General features: G+C 50.1%; 1 protein-coding gene and 1 pseudogene across 1 annotated transcript in view; one reads left to right on the top strand and one right to left on the bottom strand.

Annotated features, from left to right (window-relative positions):
- LOC149337871 (lipase member K-like) overlaps positions 1 to 19,630 on the bottom strand; it is a 316,672-nt gene that overhangs the window by 253,668 nt on the left and 43,374 nt on the right. Inside the window, exon 3 of the mRNA XM_089554532.1 lies at positions 10,317 to 10,431. Within this exon, the coding sequence (XP_089410658.1) occupies positions 10,317 to 10,431 (115 nt within the window). The remainder of the gene's footprint in view (positions 1 to 10,316; positions 10,432 to 19,630) is intronic.
- Positions 17,219 to 18,612, top strand: LOC149337875 (uncharacterized; annotated as a pseudogene).

The raw sequence follows: 19,630 nt of genomic DNA on the forward strand, positions 1-19,630 counted from the left end.
GGGAACACCAGCTTTCGATGAAATTAGGAACAGAGTCGAATTTACGCCTGCATTGTGGCGCGTGCCCGGATGCTACGCGCAATAAGTCATGCCTCCCTTTGCTTACATTTACCAAAGTTGCGAGGAGGAGCCGTGACCAGGTGGCGCGTGAGTTGACTGAGGCGTTTTGCATCGAACAGAAGGGTAAAGATTGCGTAAGTGACCCTTCTGCAAACTTTATCAGAATGAAGACAGGTTTTTGGGTTCCGCATGTGTGTGATGTGACAGTTTGAAGCTATTAAAGGAGTGTCGTTTTTCAAATAAAGTTAGTCGCGAGTCTGCGCTTGTTGTGTTATCTTCTTGTCCGTGTCTTTTCGTGCGCAGTACCTCCTTTTATTTACCATGATTGACCGACTAGCCCAAGAACGTACGCTCTTAAGCTGTGGAGATAGTGGATTCTGTCAAAATCCTTGGTGTCACGTTTTCAAAACATTTGACTTGGAATGATCATGTTGATTATATCAGATCCAAAATATCTTCAGCTGTCGCAGTTATGTCGCGCCTGCGCACCATTCTTCCTGTCAAAATTAGGCTGTTGGTGTAGAACTCTTTAGTTCTATCTCTCTTACAACACTGTTTTCTTGTTTGGGGTACCACTGGTATCACGAACATGACCAAGTTGCACCTTCTCCAAAAAAGAGTTTTGAGATGCATTGCTGGGGTTCCTTTTTGTTTCCCTACGAGTGACCTCTTTTTGAAGTACGAAATCCTGCCAGTCTTCGCTTTACACGAATAGCGAATTTTAATGATCTTCAAAAGTGCTTCAAATTTGGCAGAACTTGCAAAAAACACCCATATTTCACGTGTTTGAGAAAACGGACAAAGTCCTTGTGACGGCAGCGGCTAAATCCGTTTAAACGATTTCTTGGTCCTTCTGAAGGACATTCCGGAACAGGATTTGGACGCTGCCGCCACGAGGACTGTGTCCGTTTTCTCAAGCCACGGCCAGGGTCTCACGTTGACCAAGGAGGTCCCTACGGACGGCCAACTCCAGTTTTTAGATATCAAGTTAATGTTTCCGGAAGAAGGTCTTTGCTGGCTGTACAACCCGCGTTCTAATAAAGGCTTGCTACCTTTTGACAGCGCTCATTCAAAGCTTGTGAAACGCGTGATTGTTTCTAACTCCCTGCAATCTGCCTTAAACAAATCTTGTCCCCACATGTTGTCAACGAGCTTTTGCACTCAAGTTGAAAGGCTAAAACAGGCAGGTTATCCGCCTAGTCTAATTTCGGCGGTTCGCGAAATGCTTTTGCAGAAACTTAAGCAACTCACTCGCATCAGGGAGCCGGTATCGCATTCACCAGTATCAGTAGTACCGTATATCCACAAGGTGTCGCATAACATTAAGAAAACAGCGAGCAGACATAATGTTCAAGTCGTATTCTCGGCGCCTTGTAAGCTTTCAAGACTTTGTGCCATGACCAACCGAGATAAGCGGCCGGCTTGCACCATAAAACACCAAATAAAGTTCACGCGATGCAGGACACAAGTGGTTTATGAGATACCGCTTAGCTGTGGCCTCGTTTACAGCGGGTAAACAGGTCGTTGTTTTAATGAGCGTGCAAGTGAACATTGCCGAAACTTGCGCAACAACGAAAGGAGCTTCCTAGTTGACCACTGCAAAAGCTCAAAAGTATCTTCTGGCGGGCTAGTTGGTCTGAATCGTTCATATTTTAAAAATGTGCGAACAAAAACAAGGACCGAGCAAGAACACAGTAACACACACAAGCGCAGACTTCCAACTTCTATTCGAAAATATTGCCGCAGTCTTTTTATACCCTCTATGGATACCATCACCATCACCACACCCCAACCCACCCGTAACATTTGAAACACGTGCGCTTATCTCCTCTGAATGTCCCAAACATTCCACGATAATAGACAGGCGCCTTAGCAGCAAACAAGTGACTCAGAAACACGCGAAAATTTTTACCTCAAAAAACGAAGATAGCGAGCCACGTGCCTTGCCCATGACATGTCGAACACGCCAAGAAGCATAGATAATAACAGCGAAAAGAAGACATGATAAGCATGACACCCAACATGAACATGGTAAAAGGCAGTGAAGAGATCACTAAACCTGAGCAAAAAATGGGAAACCAACAGGAATGGGGAAAAAGAACTATGCGGCCACTAAGTTGGAGCTAAAAAAAATAAATAACAATCTCATTCCTCAATGAACAAAAGTCATCTAAAACATGAACCAAGTGTAAAGTGAGAACCTAAACATAGAAAGCTGAAAGAGTGACGCATGAACCCAACAGGACTAAGAGGAAGGCTAAAATCTAACCATGGCGGTATTCATTGCTCCCTTCTAGAAACTCGATTTCTTTATCTGAAAGGTGAATTGACGGCGTGCTTACTCATCGATCTGCACTCTTAGCAATCAGAAAGGCCTCAATTATTTCTCTTTCTCTCTTTCGTCCCTTTTTTGCAAGGAATTCAGCACCTTCTAAAAACGCTCCAAAGTCGCGTTTTACGCACTTCAAGCAGTGAATGGCCATATTGCTTCCTGACTTACTTGACAAATTGCGATCATGCTCATTCGCCCTTTCATTATAGCATCGCCCTGTTTGGCCGATGTACATCTGGCCACACGATAAGAGAACTTGATTAGCCATTTCAGTGGCGCATTGTGTGTACATGGTGCTGTGGCTCACTCTGCACTCTTGTCGCCTACCTTCACTCTTCATCATGGCGCACACCCTAGACAACTTACACGGTGCCGAAAACACAAGCCGGACACCATATCTGCCTGCTATTTTCTTTAGATTATGCGACACGCAATGAATGTATGGTATGACACATACTGGTTTCTGTTCCTCTTCTCTGCTTCTACTATTCCCTTGTTTAATCCTTTGTAGCAGGTCTTCGCAAACATTAGAAACTAATTGCCGCGGATAACCTGCGGCATACAGTCTCTCTATCTGCATATTAAGGCTGGATTCCAGATTATGCAAACATGACTTTTCAAGCGCAGAACGGCAAGCTAGGTGAACAATTGCCCTCTTACATTACCAGTTTTTTCTTTCAGGGATATAAGCAACCGAAAAGCGCAAATTAGTTATCACGCTGCACTCCCAGAAATATATAATAGTTTCAAAATTAATGAAAAAGCATTGAGGGAAGCACACTGAACAAGTGAATCGGGAAGCATGTTCCATTCCTTTACCGCTCTGGGAAAGAAACTATACTTAAATGCATCGTTACGGGTTACTGGAGGCGGAATATGCATGTTTTGGCGATGTCTAGAGGTGTGATTAGTAATAATATCAAAATAGTCGATCCTGTTGATTTTCATTTCATTGTTCAAAATACGAAACAAAATTTTCAACCTCTCATACTTGGTCCTTATTTCTAAACTGGGAAAGTCAGCAAGTCGACAGTTTTCCTCGCTACGCCCTGTGTCATTCTTCTCTTTCGCGTTTGCCTTGGGTATGTGCTAAATGCTGCTTTGAACTATGAGCCATCTAGACCATCTGAAAGTCGTGTTAATTTAAACATTCTCCTGCTTCCAGGTTAATTACTCTCCCGGTTGTTCCCGTGGCAGTCACCTTGCGGCTTTTTACGCTCTCGCCCTACCGTCTCCTTTCTACGCTAATCATCCTGCCCTTGGGGAGTCCTTCGTTCTTGTGGAACCATCCTTTTTCCACAGTAACACCCCCCAGATGGTTCAGCTTATAACTGCCCGCCGTTTACGCATTTCTCGGCCCACTTCATACCCTCCTTGTTTCCAGAATAGCAATGGAGCGCTACGTATTTAAGACGAAAACACAGACAGACATGGCATGAGCGCCTTGCCTGTCATATCTGTGAGTGTGTGTCATCTGAAACAAGTAGCCCTCAATTACTATTCTGGAGTCAATGCATTACCAATTAGCCCCTCAACGTGTTTTACTAGTCCTACACTGCTCGTTCCAAGGTGACCACTCTCCGAGTGGTTCACATTGCAACGCACCCGCCGGTTATTCCTGTTATAGCGGGTATCTATGAGGACCTGGCCCATAGCCTCTTCTATTGCCCTGCTGCTTAGCAGTCGGGTTCCAACCCTCCACCTTCTTTATCCATCACCACCTGGCTCGACTGGCTTGGCGCTGAAGGGGAGGAAGAACAGCGACTTCTGGTCGCCCAGGCGGTCGACATGCTCGGCCTGTAAATTATGGCCTGTAAAGAGGAAGATGAGCAGCGGCGGCCGCCGCTCCGCTAGCGCGCGGCGCGAGATCGCTGGCTGGATGACCGAAGCTCGGACCGGCATTTTGGCTAGCTGTTGCTAAGTTACTTTCCCCGGAAATCCTGCTACAATTTGGTGGAGCTGTGCTGGGTACAGCCTTTGGCCAACGTCCTGGAGCTTCGCAGCAGAACGATCGCTCCAGCCATGTCCACCGACGCAAGCCAGTCATCTTCCCTTTCGCCTACGCCCGTCGTTTGCCCTGGTGCTCTCCCTTAGCTGCTTGCATTCTAAGACGGACTGCCACTGATCCAACACCCAAAAGAATCATTTGGGCTCCTGGCCACCAGGGCTTACGAGGTAATGAGGCCGCTGACGCGACTGCCCGAGCGCTTACTCACCGGGCTCCTCATCCCAGCTCTTCTGGCTCGGAGACTAACCAGCCGCTGCTGCGATTCAAGGAAATTATAACGCATTATAGCGACATCCACCGCCTTTTCCCGGCCCCTGCAAAGGGGCTGAGTAAGACGGAGGAGCGAACTTTAAGGCGCCTGCAGACAGGTACTCTACTCTGTCCTGCAATCTTAAAGCATTACGATCCTAACACGGATGGGCGATGCCCACACTGTGGGGAGACCTGTGATATCTTCCACATGGTGTGGGCATGTACTCAAAATCCCCACCTCCCCCATTCCCCTACCCCTTCCAGAGAGGCATGGGAGACTGCCCTTCTCAACTGCTCCTCGCTTGAGTCCCAAAGGGCTCTGGTGAAACGGGCTAGAGACGGGGCATTGTCATGCGGTGCCCCGGACTAGGGACGCCGACCATGTAGCGTGGCCACCCTATGGCTCCCAAACTCTATTTCAGTAATTAAAAGTTTTCACCACCACCACCACCCTCAGCGGGACCCAGCCATTTTTACCGTGTCCGATGATCACGACGTGGAGGATTGACTTGCCTCCTACGAGCGGATAAGCGGCCACAACCGGTGGGACGACGCCATGAAATTGAACAACGTGGTGTTTTACCTCTCGGACGTGGCCAGCCTATGACACAGGAACCATGAAGCAGACTTTACCACCTGGTCTTCCTTCAAAAGAGCCTTTTCTGACATCTTTGGGCGCCCTGCAGTACACAAGCTGCGCGCTGAACAGTGCCTGCGAGTGAGAGCCCAGCTGCAGGGAGAATCGTTCACGAGTTATATCGAGGATGTCATCAACCTCTGTTCAAGGGTAGACTCGTCTATGACCGAGGCGGACCGGATTAAGCATGTCCTGAAAGGCATCGAAACGGAAGCATTTCAGATGCTTATCGCCCGGAACCCTACCACCGTTGCCGAAGTATTCAACCTGTGTCAGAGCTACGATGAGCTCCGCAAGCAGCGCATTCCGGTGCTACCACCCTCCGTGCAGCCTGACTCGCTTTCCAGCCTCGCTGTGACAACCTCTCACAGCCCGCTACTTGACCAGATAAAAGACTTTGTACGTGAGGAGGTGGCTCGACAGCTGTCACCTCTTCACTGCGTGCAGCGGCCTCCCTCCAACCTGGATCCGACCCTACAAACGGTGATTCGCGAGCAAGTGACCGAAGCGCTACCACCTGTTCGTCCGCCGGTTCCCGCTGCAGCGCCGCTCACATACGCTGACGCCGTTCGAAAACCAAGAGCCGAGCCGTTTGTCTCGTATTATCCTCCAACGCCGCCGCCTGCCTTTCCAACCCGACCACCTCCTGCTCGTGTCAACCCTTGGCGCACCCGTGACAACCGTCCTATTTGCTATGCATGTGGTGTCCCTGGCCACTTTGCGCGCCTGTGCCGACGCCGTGTGCCACCACCCGTGGATGACCCCAGGACCTACGTCTACGCGGCACCACAGCCCCCGCCACGTCCGTCGGCTGCCGAACAGCTTGATGCCTCCGAACGCCGCCCGTATTCTCGCCGCCGTTCGCCATTCCCGCGGCGCCGTTCTGTTTCGCCACTGCGTCCTCATTCCCCTATGCGCCAGGAAAACTAGTTGCCGCAGTTCCCGAGGCAAGAACTGCGTATTCGGCGACAAGTTCAATGCCACGTTTGTCCCCAGCGAATGTGCTCGACGTTTCTGTGGAGGGCCACACCGCCTTGGCGCTTGTTGATACTGGCGCTGCTGTTTCTGTGATGAATGAGAAACTGTGCCGCAAACTTCGCAAAGTGACGACGCCGTTATCCGGATTTTCGCTTCATACAGCTAATGCGCAGCGAATCTCGCCTTTAGCCGCCTGCACAGCCAGGGTCATCATTCACGGTTCCTTATATACTGTTGAATTCGTCGTTCTCTCATCGTGCTCGCATGACATTATTTTAGGTTGGGACTTTTTTTCCCAACATGAGGCCCTCATCGACTGCGCTCGTGCCGAGCTCGAACTTCTTCCGTGCAGTGCTCCCTCGCCTGATACGTCATATTCGTGGGGCAAACTGTCTGTGGCTGACGACATCGAGATTCCTCCGTGCTCATCTGTTCCTGTCCCTGTCTCCTGCCTCACCGCATCTGACGGCGCCGTCGTCTTTACACCATCCGACGTCTTCATCTCTCGACACGGTCTGCCTCTGCCATTCGCTGTGCTCACTGTTCAAGACGGCTGCAGCCTCATCCCGGCCTCGAACCATTTTTTGAGCCCCTGCATATTTCTCTGTGGCGAATGCCTTGGCCACATTCAGCCCGTCGACTCTTTGCTCGATCCCGAACGATGCGCCGAATCATGTTCTCTTGCTACTAATTCTCTTACTTTGCCCGCATCTCCCGTTGTGGCCACAGACGATGCCTTTGCCGATTCCGTCGACGCCAGTCTTGCCACACCGCAACGCGCCCGACTACTTCACCTACTGAACCAGTTTCGCTCTTCTTTCGACGGGGCTCAAAACCGACTCGGCCGCACGTCTACCGTGACCCATGAGATCGACACCGGAGCCCACTTGCCGCTTCGTCAACGCCCGTACCGAGTTTCGGCTGCCGAACGCCAGATTATCAACACTCAGGTGGACGACATGCTTCAGCGAGGCGTCATTCAACCATCCAGTAGTCCATGGGCCTCTCCTGTGGTTCTGGTGAAGAAAAAAGATGGCAAAATACGATTTTGCGTCGATTATCGGCGGCTTAACAAGATCACCCGCAAAGACGTTTACCCGCTGCCGCGAATCGATGACGCCCTTGACTGCCTCCAAGGCGCGGAGTTCTTTTCTTCTTTAGACCTGCGTTCGGGGTATTGGCAGGTCCCTGTGGCGGAGGCTGACCGTGCCAAGACGGCTTTTGTTACACCAGATGGCCTGTATGAATTTACCGTCATGCCTTTCGGCCTTTGTAATGCCCCAGCGACTTTCGAGCGAATGATGGACTCCATTTTACGCGGCCTGAAGTGGACCACGTGCCTGTGCTACTTAGACGACATTGTCGTCTTCGCGCCTGATTTTGAGACGCACCTTCACCGCTTGGAGCACGTGTTGACTTGTTTAACAGCCGCGGGGCTCCAACTTAATCTCAAAAAGTGTCGCTTTGGCGCCCGCCAACTGACAATATTAGGGCACGTCGTCTCTAAGGATGGCGTGCTTCCTGACCCAGCCAAACTTCGTGCCGTCGCTGAGTTCCCCAAGCCGTCGACTCAGAAGGAACTTCGCAGCTTTCTCGGCCTGTGTTCTTATTTCCGACGGTTCGTCCGAAATTTCGCCTCTATCACCACACCACTTACGAACCTTCTTCGGGGCGCCAACAACCTGTCGGATTGGTCACCTGACTGCGACGACGCCTTCATCACCTTACGTCGGCTGCTCACAGCGCCTCCTATTTTACGCCACTTCAACCCCACTGCTCCCACTGAAATTCACACCCATGCCAGTGGCGTTGGCCTCGGCGCTGTCCTTACGCAACGTAAACCCGGATTTCCCGAGTATGTCGTTGCCTACGCGAGCCGTGCACTGACAAAACCGGAATCCAACTACTCAGTAACAGAGAAGGAATGCTTGGCGATTGTTTGGGCGATCGGAAAGTTTCGCCCTTACGTTTATGGCCGCCCTTTCGATATCGTCACGGACCATCATTCCCTGTGCTGGCTGGCCTCCTTGAAAGACCCTACAGGCCGCCTCGCTCGCTGGGCCCTACGCCTACAGGAGTATGATATCCGTGTCATCTATCGCTCCGGCCGAAAACATAACGACGTCGACGCATTGTCCCGCTCTCCACTGCCGCCAGACGTTGTCTGCCACTCGCCAACCGGTTGCGCTTCGCTGTCGTTTTCAACAGATACCATGGGCAGCGAGCAAAATAAGGACCCCTGGATATCTTCGCTTGTACGTTTTCTCTCAAATTCCTCGGTGGCACCCGTGCCTTGTGCCCTACTCCGCCAGGCTGCTCACTTCGCCATTCGTGATGGTCTATTGTACCGCCGCAACTACGTCCCTACCGGCAGGAAGTGGTTGCTTGTCGTCCCTGCCCATCTGCGGTCGACATTCTGTGCCCTGTTTCACAAAGACCCGCAGTCTGCTCAGGCCGGCGCCTTTAAAACATACACGCGACTCCATCTCCGCTATTATTGGCGCGGTATGTCCACCTACGTCCGCAAATACGTCCGCTCGTGCCCTGACTGTCAACGTCGCAAGCCGGCTCCTCACCACTCAGTCGGCCAGATGCAGCCCTTGCCCTTCCCGTCCTTTTGACAGAGTTGGGATTGACCTCTACGGCCCCCTTCCTTACACTGCTGCTGGCAACCGCTGGGTTATTGTAGCCGTCGACCACCTCACGCGTTACGCCGAAACCGCGGCTCTTCCTGCTGCTACGGCACCACACGTTGCCTCTTTCATCTTGCATCACTTCATTCTTCGCCATAGAGCGCCCCGGGAACTGCTGAGCGACCGTGGGCGCGTCTTTCTGTCCGAGGTCGTGGAATCTCTTCTCAAACAGTGTAAGATCACTCACCATACCGCCACGGCCTACCATCCTCAGACTAACGGTTTGACGGAACGGTTTAACCGCACCTTGGGCGATATGCTGTCGATATGCTTCCGACCACTCCGACTGGGACCGGATCCTGCCGTTATCACCTACGCCTACAACACCGCCACGCAGACCACCACCCGCTTCTCGCCGTTTTTTCTCCTCTACGGGCGAGAACCTTCCTCACCACTCGACACAGTACTTCCATACCGGCCCGACGTGTCTGAGTGCACCACTATTTCGGAGGCGTCCAAGCATGCCGAGGAGTGCCGTCAGCTCGCTCGGTCGTTAACATCCGGCGAGCAGGGGCGTCAAAAATTCCGTTTCGACACAAGCCACAGTGATGACAGTTTTCTACCCGGCTCTCTCGTCTGGCTTCACGTGCCGTCTACCTCCCCTGGCCTTTCCTCCAAACTTCTCCCCAAGTACCACGGACCTTACCGCATCGTAGAGCGCACTTCTCCGGTCAACTACATTGTCGACCCGGTGACACCCTCCACAGATCAACGCCGACTGTTCATGTGTCACGCCTGAAGCCGTACTATGACCCGTGTGTGTTGTCGTCTCCCTGACTCGCCAGGATGGCTTCGCCTTCAACCCGGGGGTAATTGAAAAGAGGAAGATGAGCAGCGGCGGCCGCCGCTCCGCTAGCGCGCGGCGCGAGATCGCTGGCTGGATGACCGAAGCTCGGACCGGCATTTTGGCTAGCTGTCGCTAAGTTACTTTCCCTGGAAATCCTGCTACAGGCCGAATAAAGGTCTTGTACTACTACTACTACTAATACGACGCCGACGATGCGAAAACGATGCAGCAGAAAGTAAAGACTGTGACACGCTGTGAAACTGGCGAACTCGGAATGTGCGCTGAAACAACTTTCCAGAATTCTGAATCACTGAGTGAAACGGCGTGAGAGAGGACGAAAATTAGTAGAATACATGATTCGATGAAATAGCTGCTACAGCATTGGTTCCGCCAATGGTTGGTTTCGGAAAAAAAAAATTGCTGAAAACTGCTGCCCTGCGTGAACTTGAATGTGGCTTGAAAATTCATTCCTCACGCGGGATGCCGATGTGCGCTGCTGTGATTTGCTCAAAATGTGCACAAGTGCTGAGGTCCTGTGGCTTGTTATGCATACACGCGAAAGTAATTACCGGAAGTTCCAGAAGCGACTGTCGCTGTCGCTGTACTGCCTGTGGCCCCTCGAGTAGGGTGTGCCGCGGCAGTTTCCCAGCCACACGTCGAATCCGGCGTCGGCGAGGAGGAAGCCTGCGAGAGGAAAGCCACCCCCCCAAATCACTTTGAGCGAATGTTACCTGGAGGTCATGGTGTTGTACCACAGTAAATTATTAACGACAGCCTAACTGAAACTGTGCACTTTTGGGTCGAATTCCATTATATACATAAATAATTGGCAGGCTTTTCGTGTAAGTTTGCGATTACTGCCCCAAACAGGTGAACCACCAACCTCGCTCTCCGAAATTATGACCAGAGAACACACAGAGGGCCTTCGGGCTGCGCTTTCGGCCCTCGAGAAGAGGGCTTCAATTTTGAACTCATTTTCATGTGCAGAGGGCAGAATGCTTGTCTAGAATACGTTCTGGGCGTGTTTCGGGCTGAACACGTGATATCAAGAGCAGTTAACATTTGGCTAAAGGTGGTGTAGGGGCAATCAGGTGCAGTTAAACTCGCATGATTTCATCGTCATCTTTCGCCTTTGTGGTCGCAGTTGCTTTGGGAGCATTTGAGCACATAGGTCGGTCGTTCTAGACAAGCCTTTGGCCCTTTGTAAGAAAGAAGGGGATCAAATTATCACGCTGGCGTTCTATTGAGAAAGTTGAACTCGCTTCTAAGCCTCCGTCATGCCAATACGTCATTGAAAACGTAACTTTCGATGGCACTGTGCTCAAAAGAATAGATCTGTTGAATGCATTCAGTTGCTTTTCGCAGATATGACATATGCCTTGTGATAACATTATTATCCAAATATGAACGACTGCATAGCTTACAGTATCTTTCTCAAGTTTTTTTCTTATCCAAGGCCATATTTCTGTGAAGCTTCCGAAATCGATAATAATGAAAGTTTTTTTTAGACGGTTCAAACTTATGAGGCGCACTTAAGTCTCCTTACGTGCAGAAATGCGAGACCTGTGCGCTGTCCGCCCCCTGCGCCATCTGCTGGCCAAGCAGAATTTCAAGTAGAATTCTAAGAGTGCAATGAAATCCCCCGCCATTTCCTACGAGGGAAAGTTGTACGTCCAGAAGAAAGGAATCTGCATCGGCTCTTCTGTTGCACCCGTCCTTTGCGACATCTTCCTTTCAGTGGTAGGAGCGGACATCAGCAGAAATATTAGTGATCCACATGTACTTCCCATATACAAGTATGTCGACGATTTTTTGGCCCTTCTGAAGGACATTCCGGAACAGGATTTGGACGCTGCCGTCACGAGGACTGTGTCCGTTTTCTCACCCACGGCCAGGGTCTTACGTTTACCAAGGAGGTCCCTACGGACGGCCATCTACAGCTTTTGGACATCAAGTTAATGTTTCCGGAAAAAGGTCTTTGCTGGCTGTACAACCCACGTTCTAAGAAAGACTTGCTACCATTTGACAGCGCTTATTCAAAGCTTGTGAAACGCGCGATTGTTTCTAACTCCCTGCAATCTGCCTTAAACAAATCTTGTCCCCACATGTTGTCAACGAGCTTTTGCACTCAAGTTGAAAGGCTAAAACAGGCAGGTTATCCGCCTAGTCTAATTTCGGCGGTTCGCGAAATGCTTTTGCAGAAACTTAAGCAACTCACTCGCATCAGAGAGCCGGTATCGCAATCATCAGTATCAGTAATACCGCATATCCACAAGGTGTCGCATAACATTAAGAAAACAGCGAGCAGACATAATGTTCACGTCGTATTCTCGGCGCCTTGTAAGCTTTCAAGACTGTGCCATGACCAACCGAGATAAGCGGCCGGCATGCACCATAAAGCACCAAAAGAAGTTCCGCAATGCAGGACACAAGTGGTCTATGAGATACCGCTTAGCTGAGGCCTCGTTTACATCGGGCAAACAGGTCGTTGTTTTAATGAGCGTGCAAGTGAACATTGCCGAAACTTGCGCAACAACGAAAGGAGCTTCCTAGTTGACCACTGCGAAAGCTGTTCAAACTGCCGTCCCGAATTTGAGAAAGCTAGATTTTTGAGGAGTGGAAAACATAGAACTGAGAGAGAGATTGTTGAAGCATATTTCATCGAGAAAGCTGAAAACAAATGCGTTAGCAGGCCTTCCATTATTTTTAGCAGCGCCGAAACGACTTTTCTAGAAGGTTTTTGTGCATTGTTTGTGCATTTTTCGTGCATTTGTGCAAAGCGTGACACTGTGCTGAGAAAGGCAAAAAAAGTTGCGACTCACAAACCACGACATTGGAATTAACAGTTCATTACCGTTCTACGTAAACGAGCACCTCTGCCCTGCCTTGAAGAAATTGCTCGGCATGGCTGCAAAACGAATATACCTGCATAAGTGGAAGTCGGTCTGGACCTACAACGGCAGAGTCTTCGCTAAGCAAAGTGACGATTCAAGCCCGGTAGAGATAACTCGTGACCAAGACCTTCAGAAAATACAGTGAACGGCACTGTATCCGTGCTTGTTTTCCGTCAATAGCCATGAACTATCATAACTTCGCTGTAGCTCAGAATATTTTCCTTCCGTCACCCGCAGTGCATTCTGTTTTCCATCTTAATGTTCGTTCTGCGGTAGGCAAAACAGAAGCGTGGCTTTTTGGGCTTGTTGGTACATACTTCAAAGACACTGTAGCGCAGCAAAAGACGAGGACACAAGAAACGAGAGACGAACACCACGAGCGCTATTTTTTTTTTTTTTTTTTTTTTTTTTTTTTTTTTTTTTTTTTTTTTTTTTTTTTTTTTTTTTTTTTTCTAACTTCCAACAAACTTTATTCTCCTGAAGCATCACACTTTTATACACCAGAAAACAGTAATCACACGTGCGAACAGTATCAATTTCTTAGAAAAACGAGCTCTTTATCTGAGAGGAGAATGGAAGGTGTGCTTACACACGAGCCTCCTGACCTATTTATCTTTTCGGCTTCAATGATTTCGCGCGTTAGCCTTTCTCTACTTTTTCCTATTACCAGACTTTTATCAAAGTAAGGCTTACAGGTTTTTGACTTGCATGCGAGAATGTGGTCAACCAGCGATCCGCCTTGCCCGTTTCTGACGTTGCGAGCGTGTTCCATTAGGCGCTCGTTCAGACATCTCCCCGTCTGGCCGATGGCCGATAGCGCTCGTGGTGTTCGTCTCTCGTTTCTTGTGTCCTCGTCTTTTGCTGCGCTACAGTGTCTTCAAAACAGAAGATCTGGAGTGTTTCCTTGGCCAACTTTCTTTTAAACCAGGCATAATCATGTTAACCGAGACTTGGTATTGCGGTAACTCCGATGTTTTTAGCCCACAAGGGTATAGGACATTTTTAGTGAATCGTGCGGGCCGCCGAGAAGGTGGCGTCGCTCTTTATGTCAAAACTGGTCATGATTGCGAGTTACTTTCCAATTTTTCCATGTCAAATGATGATTGTGAAATTTTAACACTGAAATATAGAAACAAACTAGCTTCGGTTGTATACCGACCTCCAAGTGGAAATTTGCCGTCTTTCCTTGACTTCTTTGAAATGTTTTTAGATTATGTTCGCACCAATAACTTTCGTTTATTATGCGGAGGTAATTTCAACATTAACGTTCTACAAGATACATCGATCACACCCGATTTCACCTCAAGGCTTTTTTCATCAGGTTTTATTAATATAATCACAACACCCACTCGTGTCACACTGTCAACATCATCTGCTTTAGATCTCCTGATAACTAACGCTGAAACTGTAATCTCCGATGCCGGTTCAATCGCATGTTATATCAGTGACCACTGCCCTGTGTTCATGTCTTATTATCCTTTTGATCACTCTAATACTTGTGTAGATAAAATGGTTACAGTGTACTGTATTTCAGATGTGGCAATATCTGCCTTTATGCATGACATCGAGGCATGTGACTGGTCGTTTGTTCGGGATGCATGTAATATTAATGACGCATATATGAAATTTATGCACGTATTTTTGCAACTTTATAAAAAACATTTTCCCAGTAAAAGAATGAAACCATCCAAAAAAGTTCGAAAACCCTGGGTAACCCTTGCTCACGCTAAGATGATTAAAACGAAGAACAGACTTTTTCATATTTTTCTTAGCACTAGAATCGAAGCAGCATTAAGGGAATTTAAAGCTTTCCGAAATAAGCTAAATTCCGAACTACGGAGTTCTAAGAAAAGTTATCTTGAGAAATTATTTTCCAATGTAAATAAAAAACACCCTGAAGCTGCCTGGAAAGTGGTAAATAATCTACTCGGCCGAGATAAAAAGAAAGACGCTCTACCTGATTACATTAAACACAATGAACGAGTACTTTCCGGTGTAGAACTGGCGGATTTTTTTAACGAACATTTTGTTAATATAGCTAAGCCAAACAATCTCTCGCTTTCACTGCATAGTAAGTCGGCTTCGAATTCTGTTGATAGTCTATTTCTTACTCCCACAGATGAGCTAGAAGTATATACAACATTCATGTCACTAAAAAACAGTAGATCATTGGATATAGATAATTTGCAAATCAGGCCAATAAAAGAAGTAATTTACATCATTGCTCCAGTACTTAGTTATATCTTTAACCTTGGCATTGACGTTGGCGAATTTCCAAGTGCCATGAAAATAGCTAGAGTGTCGGTGCTGTATAAAGGCGGTGATATGAAAGAACCCACAAACTATCGACCTCTATCTGTTCTGCCCGTGTTCTCGACGGGGTTTGAGAAAATTTTATACACGAGATTAAATAACTTTTTCAATAAGATAGGCCTTATTTCGGATGCGCTCAAAGAATGCATTATACAAAATATTGAAAACCGACAGATTACCCTTGGGTTGTTTATATACTTTAGCAAGGCTTTTGACTCTCTTAATCATGATATTTTAACTGCAAAACTCTTAATAAATGGCGTTCGTGGTAAACCTCTTCAGCTATTCACGGCACGGCAGCATTCTTCAGAGCAACACGGCTAAATTCGCCTGGCTGGTTGTGCAGGTTCTTTGCCTCGCCGGGCCGCCGCCTGGACCGACCAAGCCTGGTCTGGCTGGGCATGCGCCGTGCGCCAACGGATGCTTGGGCCTCAAGTCAGCGATTTTTCAAGATGACCGACACGCAATTCAAGCTGCTATCATCAGATGGCATCACCGGGCTTCTGAGACAGCGACGTCACCAGACAACGCTTTAAAACCACCGGACCGTCCTATGAACTTCAGAGGGCACGGCAGCATTCTTCAGAGCAGCATGGCTAAATTCGCCTGGCTGGTTGTGCAGGTTCTTTGCCTCGCCGGGCCGCCGCCTGGACCGACCAAGCCTGGTCTGGCTGGGCATGCGCCGTGCGACAACGGATGCTTGGGCCTCAAGTCAGCGATTTTTCAAGATGACCGACACGCAATTCAAGCTGCTATCATCAGATGGCATCACCGGGCTTCTGAGACAGCGACGTCACCAGACAACGCTTTAAACCCACCCGACCGTCCTGTGAACTTCAGAGGGCACGGCAGCATTCTTCAGAGCAGCATGGCTAAATTCGCCTGGCTGGTTGTGCAGGTTCTTTGCCTCGCCGGGCCGCCGCCTGGACCGACCAAGCCTGGTCTGGCTGGGCATGCGCCGTGCGACAACGGATGCTTGGGCCTCAAGTCAGCGATTTTTCAAAATGACCGACACGCAATTCAAGCTGCTATCATCAGATGGCATCGCCGGGCTTCTGAGACAGCGACGTCACCAGACAACGCTTTAAAACCACCCGACCGTCCTGTGAACTTCAGAGGGCACGGCAGCATTCTTCAAAGCAGCATGGCTAAATTCGCCTGGCTGGTTGTGCAGGTTAGTTTCTACAATCCATATTGTAGCTTTCATACCAGGCATTACGCACTTGTGGTCCTGCCGTGCCCTCAGAAGTGTCTTTGCATGATTGTTGATTGCTGGTCAGCTCTCTTGATTCTTGTGTGCGGGGACGTTGAGCCTAATCCAGGTCCCGGACAGAAGGAAACATTAAGCTTAATTCTGGAAGAATTGCAGGAAATGAAGGCAAGCAACGAGAGTCGCGATGCAACCCTTTCTGAGATAAACTCAAAGCTAACAAAGCTAGACGAGGTTCTGGAATTATGCAAAGCTAACGAAGGAAGGATACGGCAACTTGAGGAATCGGTAAAGCATTTGCAAAAAGCCTTGGCAGCACAAAGCAAGAAGATGGTGGATTACGAGGACCGCGCTCGCCGGAACAACGTTGTAGTGTTTGGTGTAAAAGAAAGCCCAAAAGAAACGAGAGCTGATTTAGAAGAAAAAGTCCTCCAGAAAGTATGTCAAGATAAACTAGGCGTCTCGGTGAGCACAGTTGAACGGATCCACCGAATTGGCAAACCCCATATGGATAGGCCTCGTCCAGTAATTTTTCGCGTGTTTAACTACAACGAAAAGCATGCAATATTTCAAAACTGCTCCAAGCTCAAGGATTCTGGGGTGTCGGTGTCGCACGATTACTCATACGTCACACAACAGAAAAGAAAGAAATTGTGGCAGTCCTTTGAAGACGATCGTCGCCCTAACGATAAAGCAAAGCTGGTTCATGACAAACTGCTGATAAACGATGATCTTTACGCGTGGGACGATGAAAAGAACTGCAGGGTGCTGTTGCGTAGCACGAAGCAGCCGGAAGAGCCATGACGCCTTGATAACGAGTTGACTGAGCAGAAAGATTTTCGCCTTATTTGTTTGAATGCGCGGAGTGTGTGCAATAAGCAGGAACTTCTTGAGCATGCTTTACTTTCTTACGATCCCCATGTAGTGGTTATCTCTGAAACTTGGCTGCAGCCTCATGTGCTTGACAGTTGCATTTTCCCACCTTCTTACACTGCTTACCGTAGGGATCGCTTATCGAGGGGAGGCGGAGTTGCGATTCTGGTTAAATATTGCTACGGACGCTGGGAGGACGACGAAGTGGTTTTGTTACGAAGACGACGCTGAGGTGCGAGCTTGTGTGCTGTGAGTCTACTTCAAGCCGTCGGTCCCTTGCGTAGCAGATTACCTCTGCTGTTTCTATTGCTGCTTCTAGCCGCCACGTATCATTTGGTGGAGGTTGCTAAATTCGATCCCCGACCTCAAGCTGGCTCTCCGCCGTGGCCGCCGTCTCGCCACCATGTCTAACGAGTCCGAGCCATCTCCCTCTCCGTCAACACCGCCAGCGGTCGTCGTCGCCCACCACCGCGAACCGGGCACGTTCTGCGGTACCGACGACGTTGATGTGGACGACTGGCTGGCCCTTTACGAAGGCGTCAGCACGCACAACAGGTGGGATCCAACGCTGATGCTCGCTAATGTCATATTTTATCTGACCGGCACCGCGAGAGTGTGGTTCGAAACCCACGAAGAGGACTTGACCTCATGGGACATCTGTAAACAGAAGCTCCGCGACCTCTTCGGAAAACCTATCGGCCGCCAACTCGCCGCCAAGAAGGCCCTCGCGTCAAGCGCCCAAACTTCCTCCGAGCCCTACATAGCGTAGATACAAGACGTCCTCGCCTTGTGCCGTAAAGTGGATAAAGACATGTCCGAGGCAGATCGAGTTGGCCACATACTGAAAGGCATTGCCGACGATGCCTTTAACCTGCTTCTATGCAAAGACTGCTCAACGGTCGCCTCTGTTCTTGAGGTGTGCCGGCGTTTCGAGCAAGCCAAACACCGGCGCATTTCTCACCGTTTTGACCGGCTGCCGAACACTGCTACTAGCTCCTCCTGTGAAGATCTGCCAACATTGCGGCAGCCTTCCGACCCGGCTAACTTAACCCGTATCGTGCGCCGCGAACTGGAGGCGATGACGCCCGCTGTTTCTTCCTTGCCACTGCCGGACAACACCTTGGCCCTCATCCAAGCCGTCGTTCGACAGCAGGTTGCGAACATGGCCGTCCCTTCTCGCGTCGTGGGCACCGCTCATGCCAGCCCGGACCCTCCAGTGATTGCAGCTGCCACTTACAGTCGCAGCTTCTCGCCTCGGTACCGATATCGCAATCCTGCCGAATGGCGTACCTCTGATGACAGGCCGATCTGTTTTACCTGCTCTCGCGTCGGACACATCTCCCGTCACTGCCGCAGCCGTTGGTCCCCGCCACCTCGCCCCTACTCCTTCGTCGACCGCCGCAACGACTACGGCCCGCGCCGCTTCACCCCCCGTCCCGATCCGCTCCGTGACGAGCCCGCTCCGCAAGCTCGTGGGTCCACCGCTCACCTTCCCCATTAGGCCGCCGCTCCCGTTCTCCTACCACACGCCGCAGCCCTTCTCCTTCGACCTCCCGCCACTTCTCGGAAAACTAGCCGATGCAGCCCCGGAGGTGACGCTGCATCATTGACCCGGCCTGAAAATCCTCTCTTGACCCCCGCTGCCCAACGTAATCTCTTGAATGTTCTCGTGGATGGTGTCCCGGTCCTTGCCCTCATTGATACTGGCGCCCAAGTGTCAGTCCTAAGCTCTTCTTTGCGCCGCCGTCTGAAGAAAGTTTTAACGCCTGCCGCCATGTCCACGGTTCGCGTCGCCGATGGCAGCCCCGCTGCCGTGATTGGAATGTGCACTGCGCGAGTCAGCATTGCCGGACGTCATATACCTGTTCTGTTCACCGTCCTGACCAGGTGCCCTCAGGACATAATCCTTGGCCTTGACTTTTTAACCGCCCATTCAGCTCTTATTGACTGTTCCTCAGGCCTTCTCCGATTGGATCTGCCCCTGTGCAATGACGACTCCACCAGCTCACCTCGCCTTCAATCCACCGAGTTTGCTCGTCTCCCGCCACAAGCTGCTGTCTACATCCCTATGTCGCCTTCTCCTCCCGTCCCTGATGGAGACTACGTCGCCTGCCCTATCACCGCTGTGATTCTGAACCGTAACGTCCTCTTTCCCCACACCATTGTCCACATCACCAACAACTGCACCTGCCTCCCTGTCCTCAACTTCAGCCTGTCCCCTCAGGTACTTCCGACCGGCATTTCACTTGCTGATCTGTCCCCATTGACCGATTGCACAGTCTCTGTCCTGGCTCCTGACCCAACGACTGCCGCATCTAATGTCCCTACATCGCAGCCCTCCAGTGAGGATTCTATTTCCCGGATGATAGCGGCCGATCTACCCTCTGCTGATTCTACAGCTCTTCACAGTCTCTTGTCCTCCTACAGTGATATTTTTGACTTTGGGGACCGTCCCTTGGGTCAAACCTCTGTTGTCGCCCACCGCATTGACACCGGCGAGGCCCGCCCTATTCACAGACGGCCCTATAGGGTCTCCCTCGCAGAGCGCCGTGTTATTCAGGCAGAAGTGGACAAGATGCTGGCCCGCAACATC

The sequence above is a fragment of the Amblyomma mixtum genome, chromosome 7 (assembly GCF_055824585.1).
Source record: "Amblyomma mixtum isolate Tamu chromosome 7, ASM5582458v1, whole genome shotgun sequence".
Taxonomy (NCBI): Eukaryota; Metazoa; Arthropoda; class Arachnida; order Ixodida; family Ixodidae; genus Amblyomma; species Amblyomma mixtum.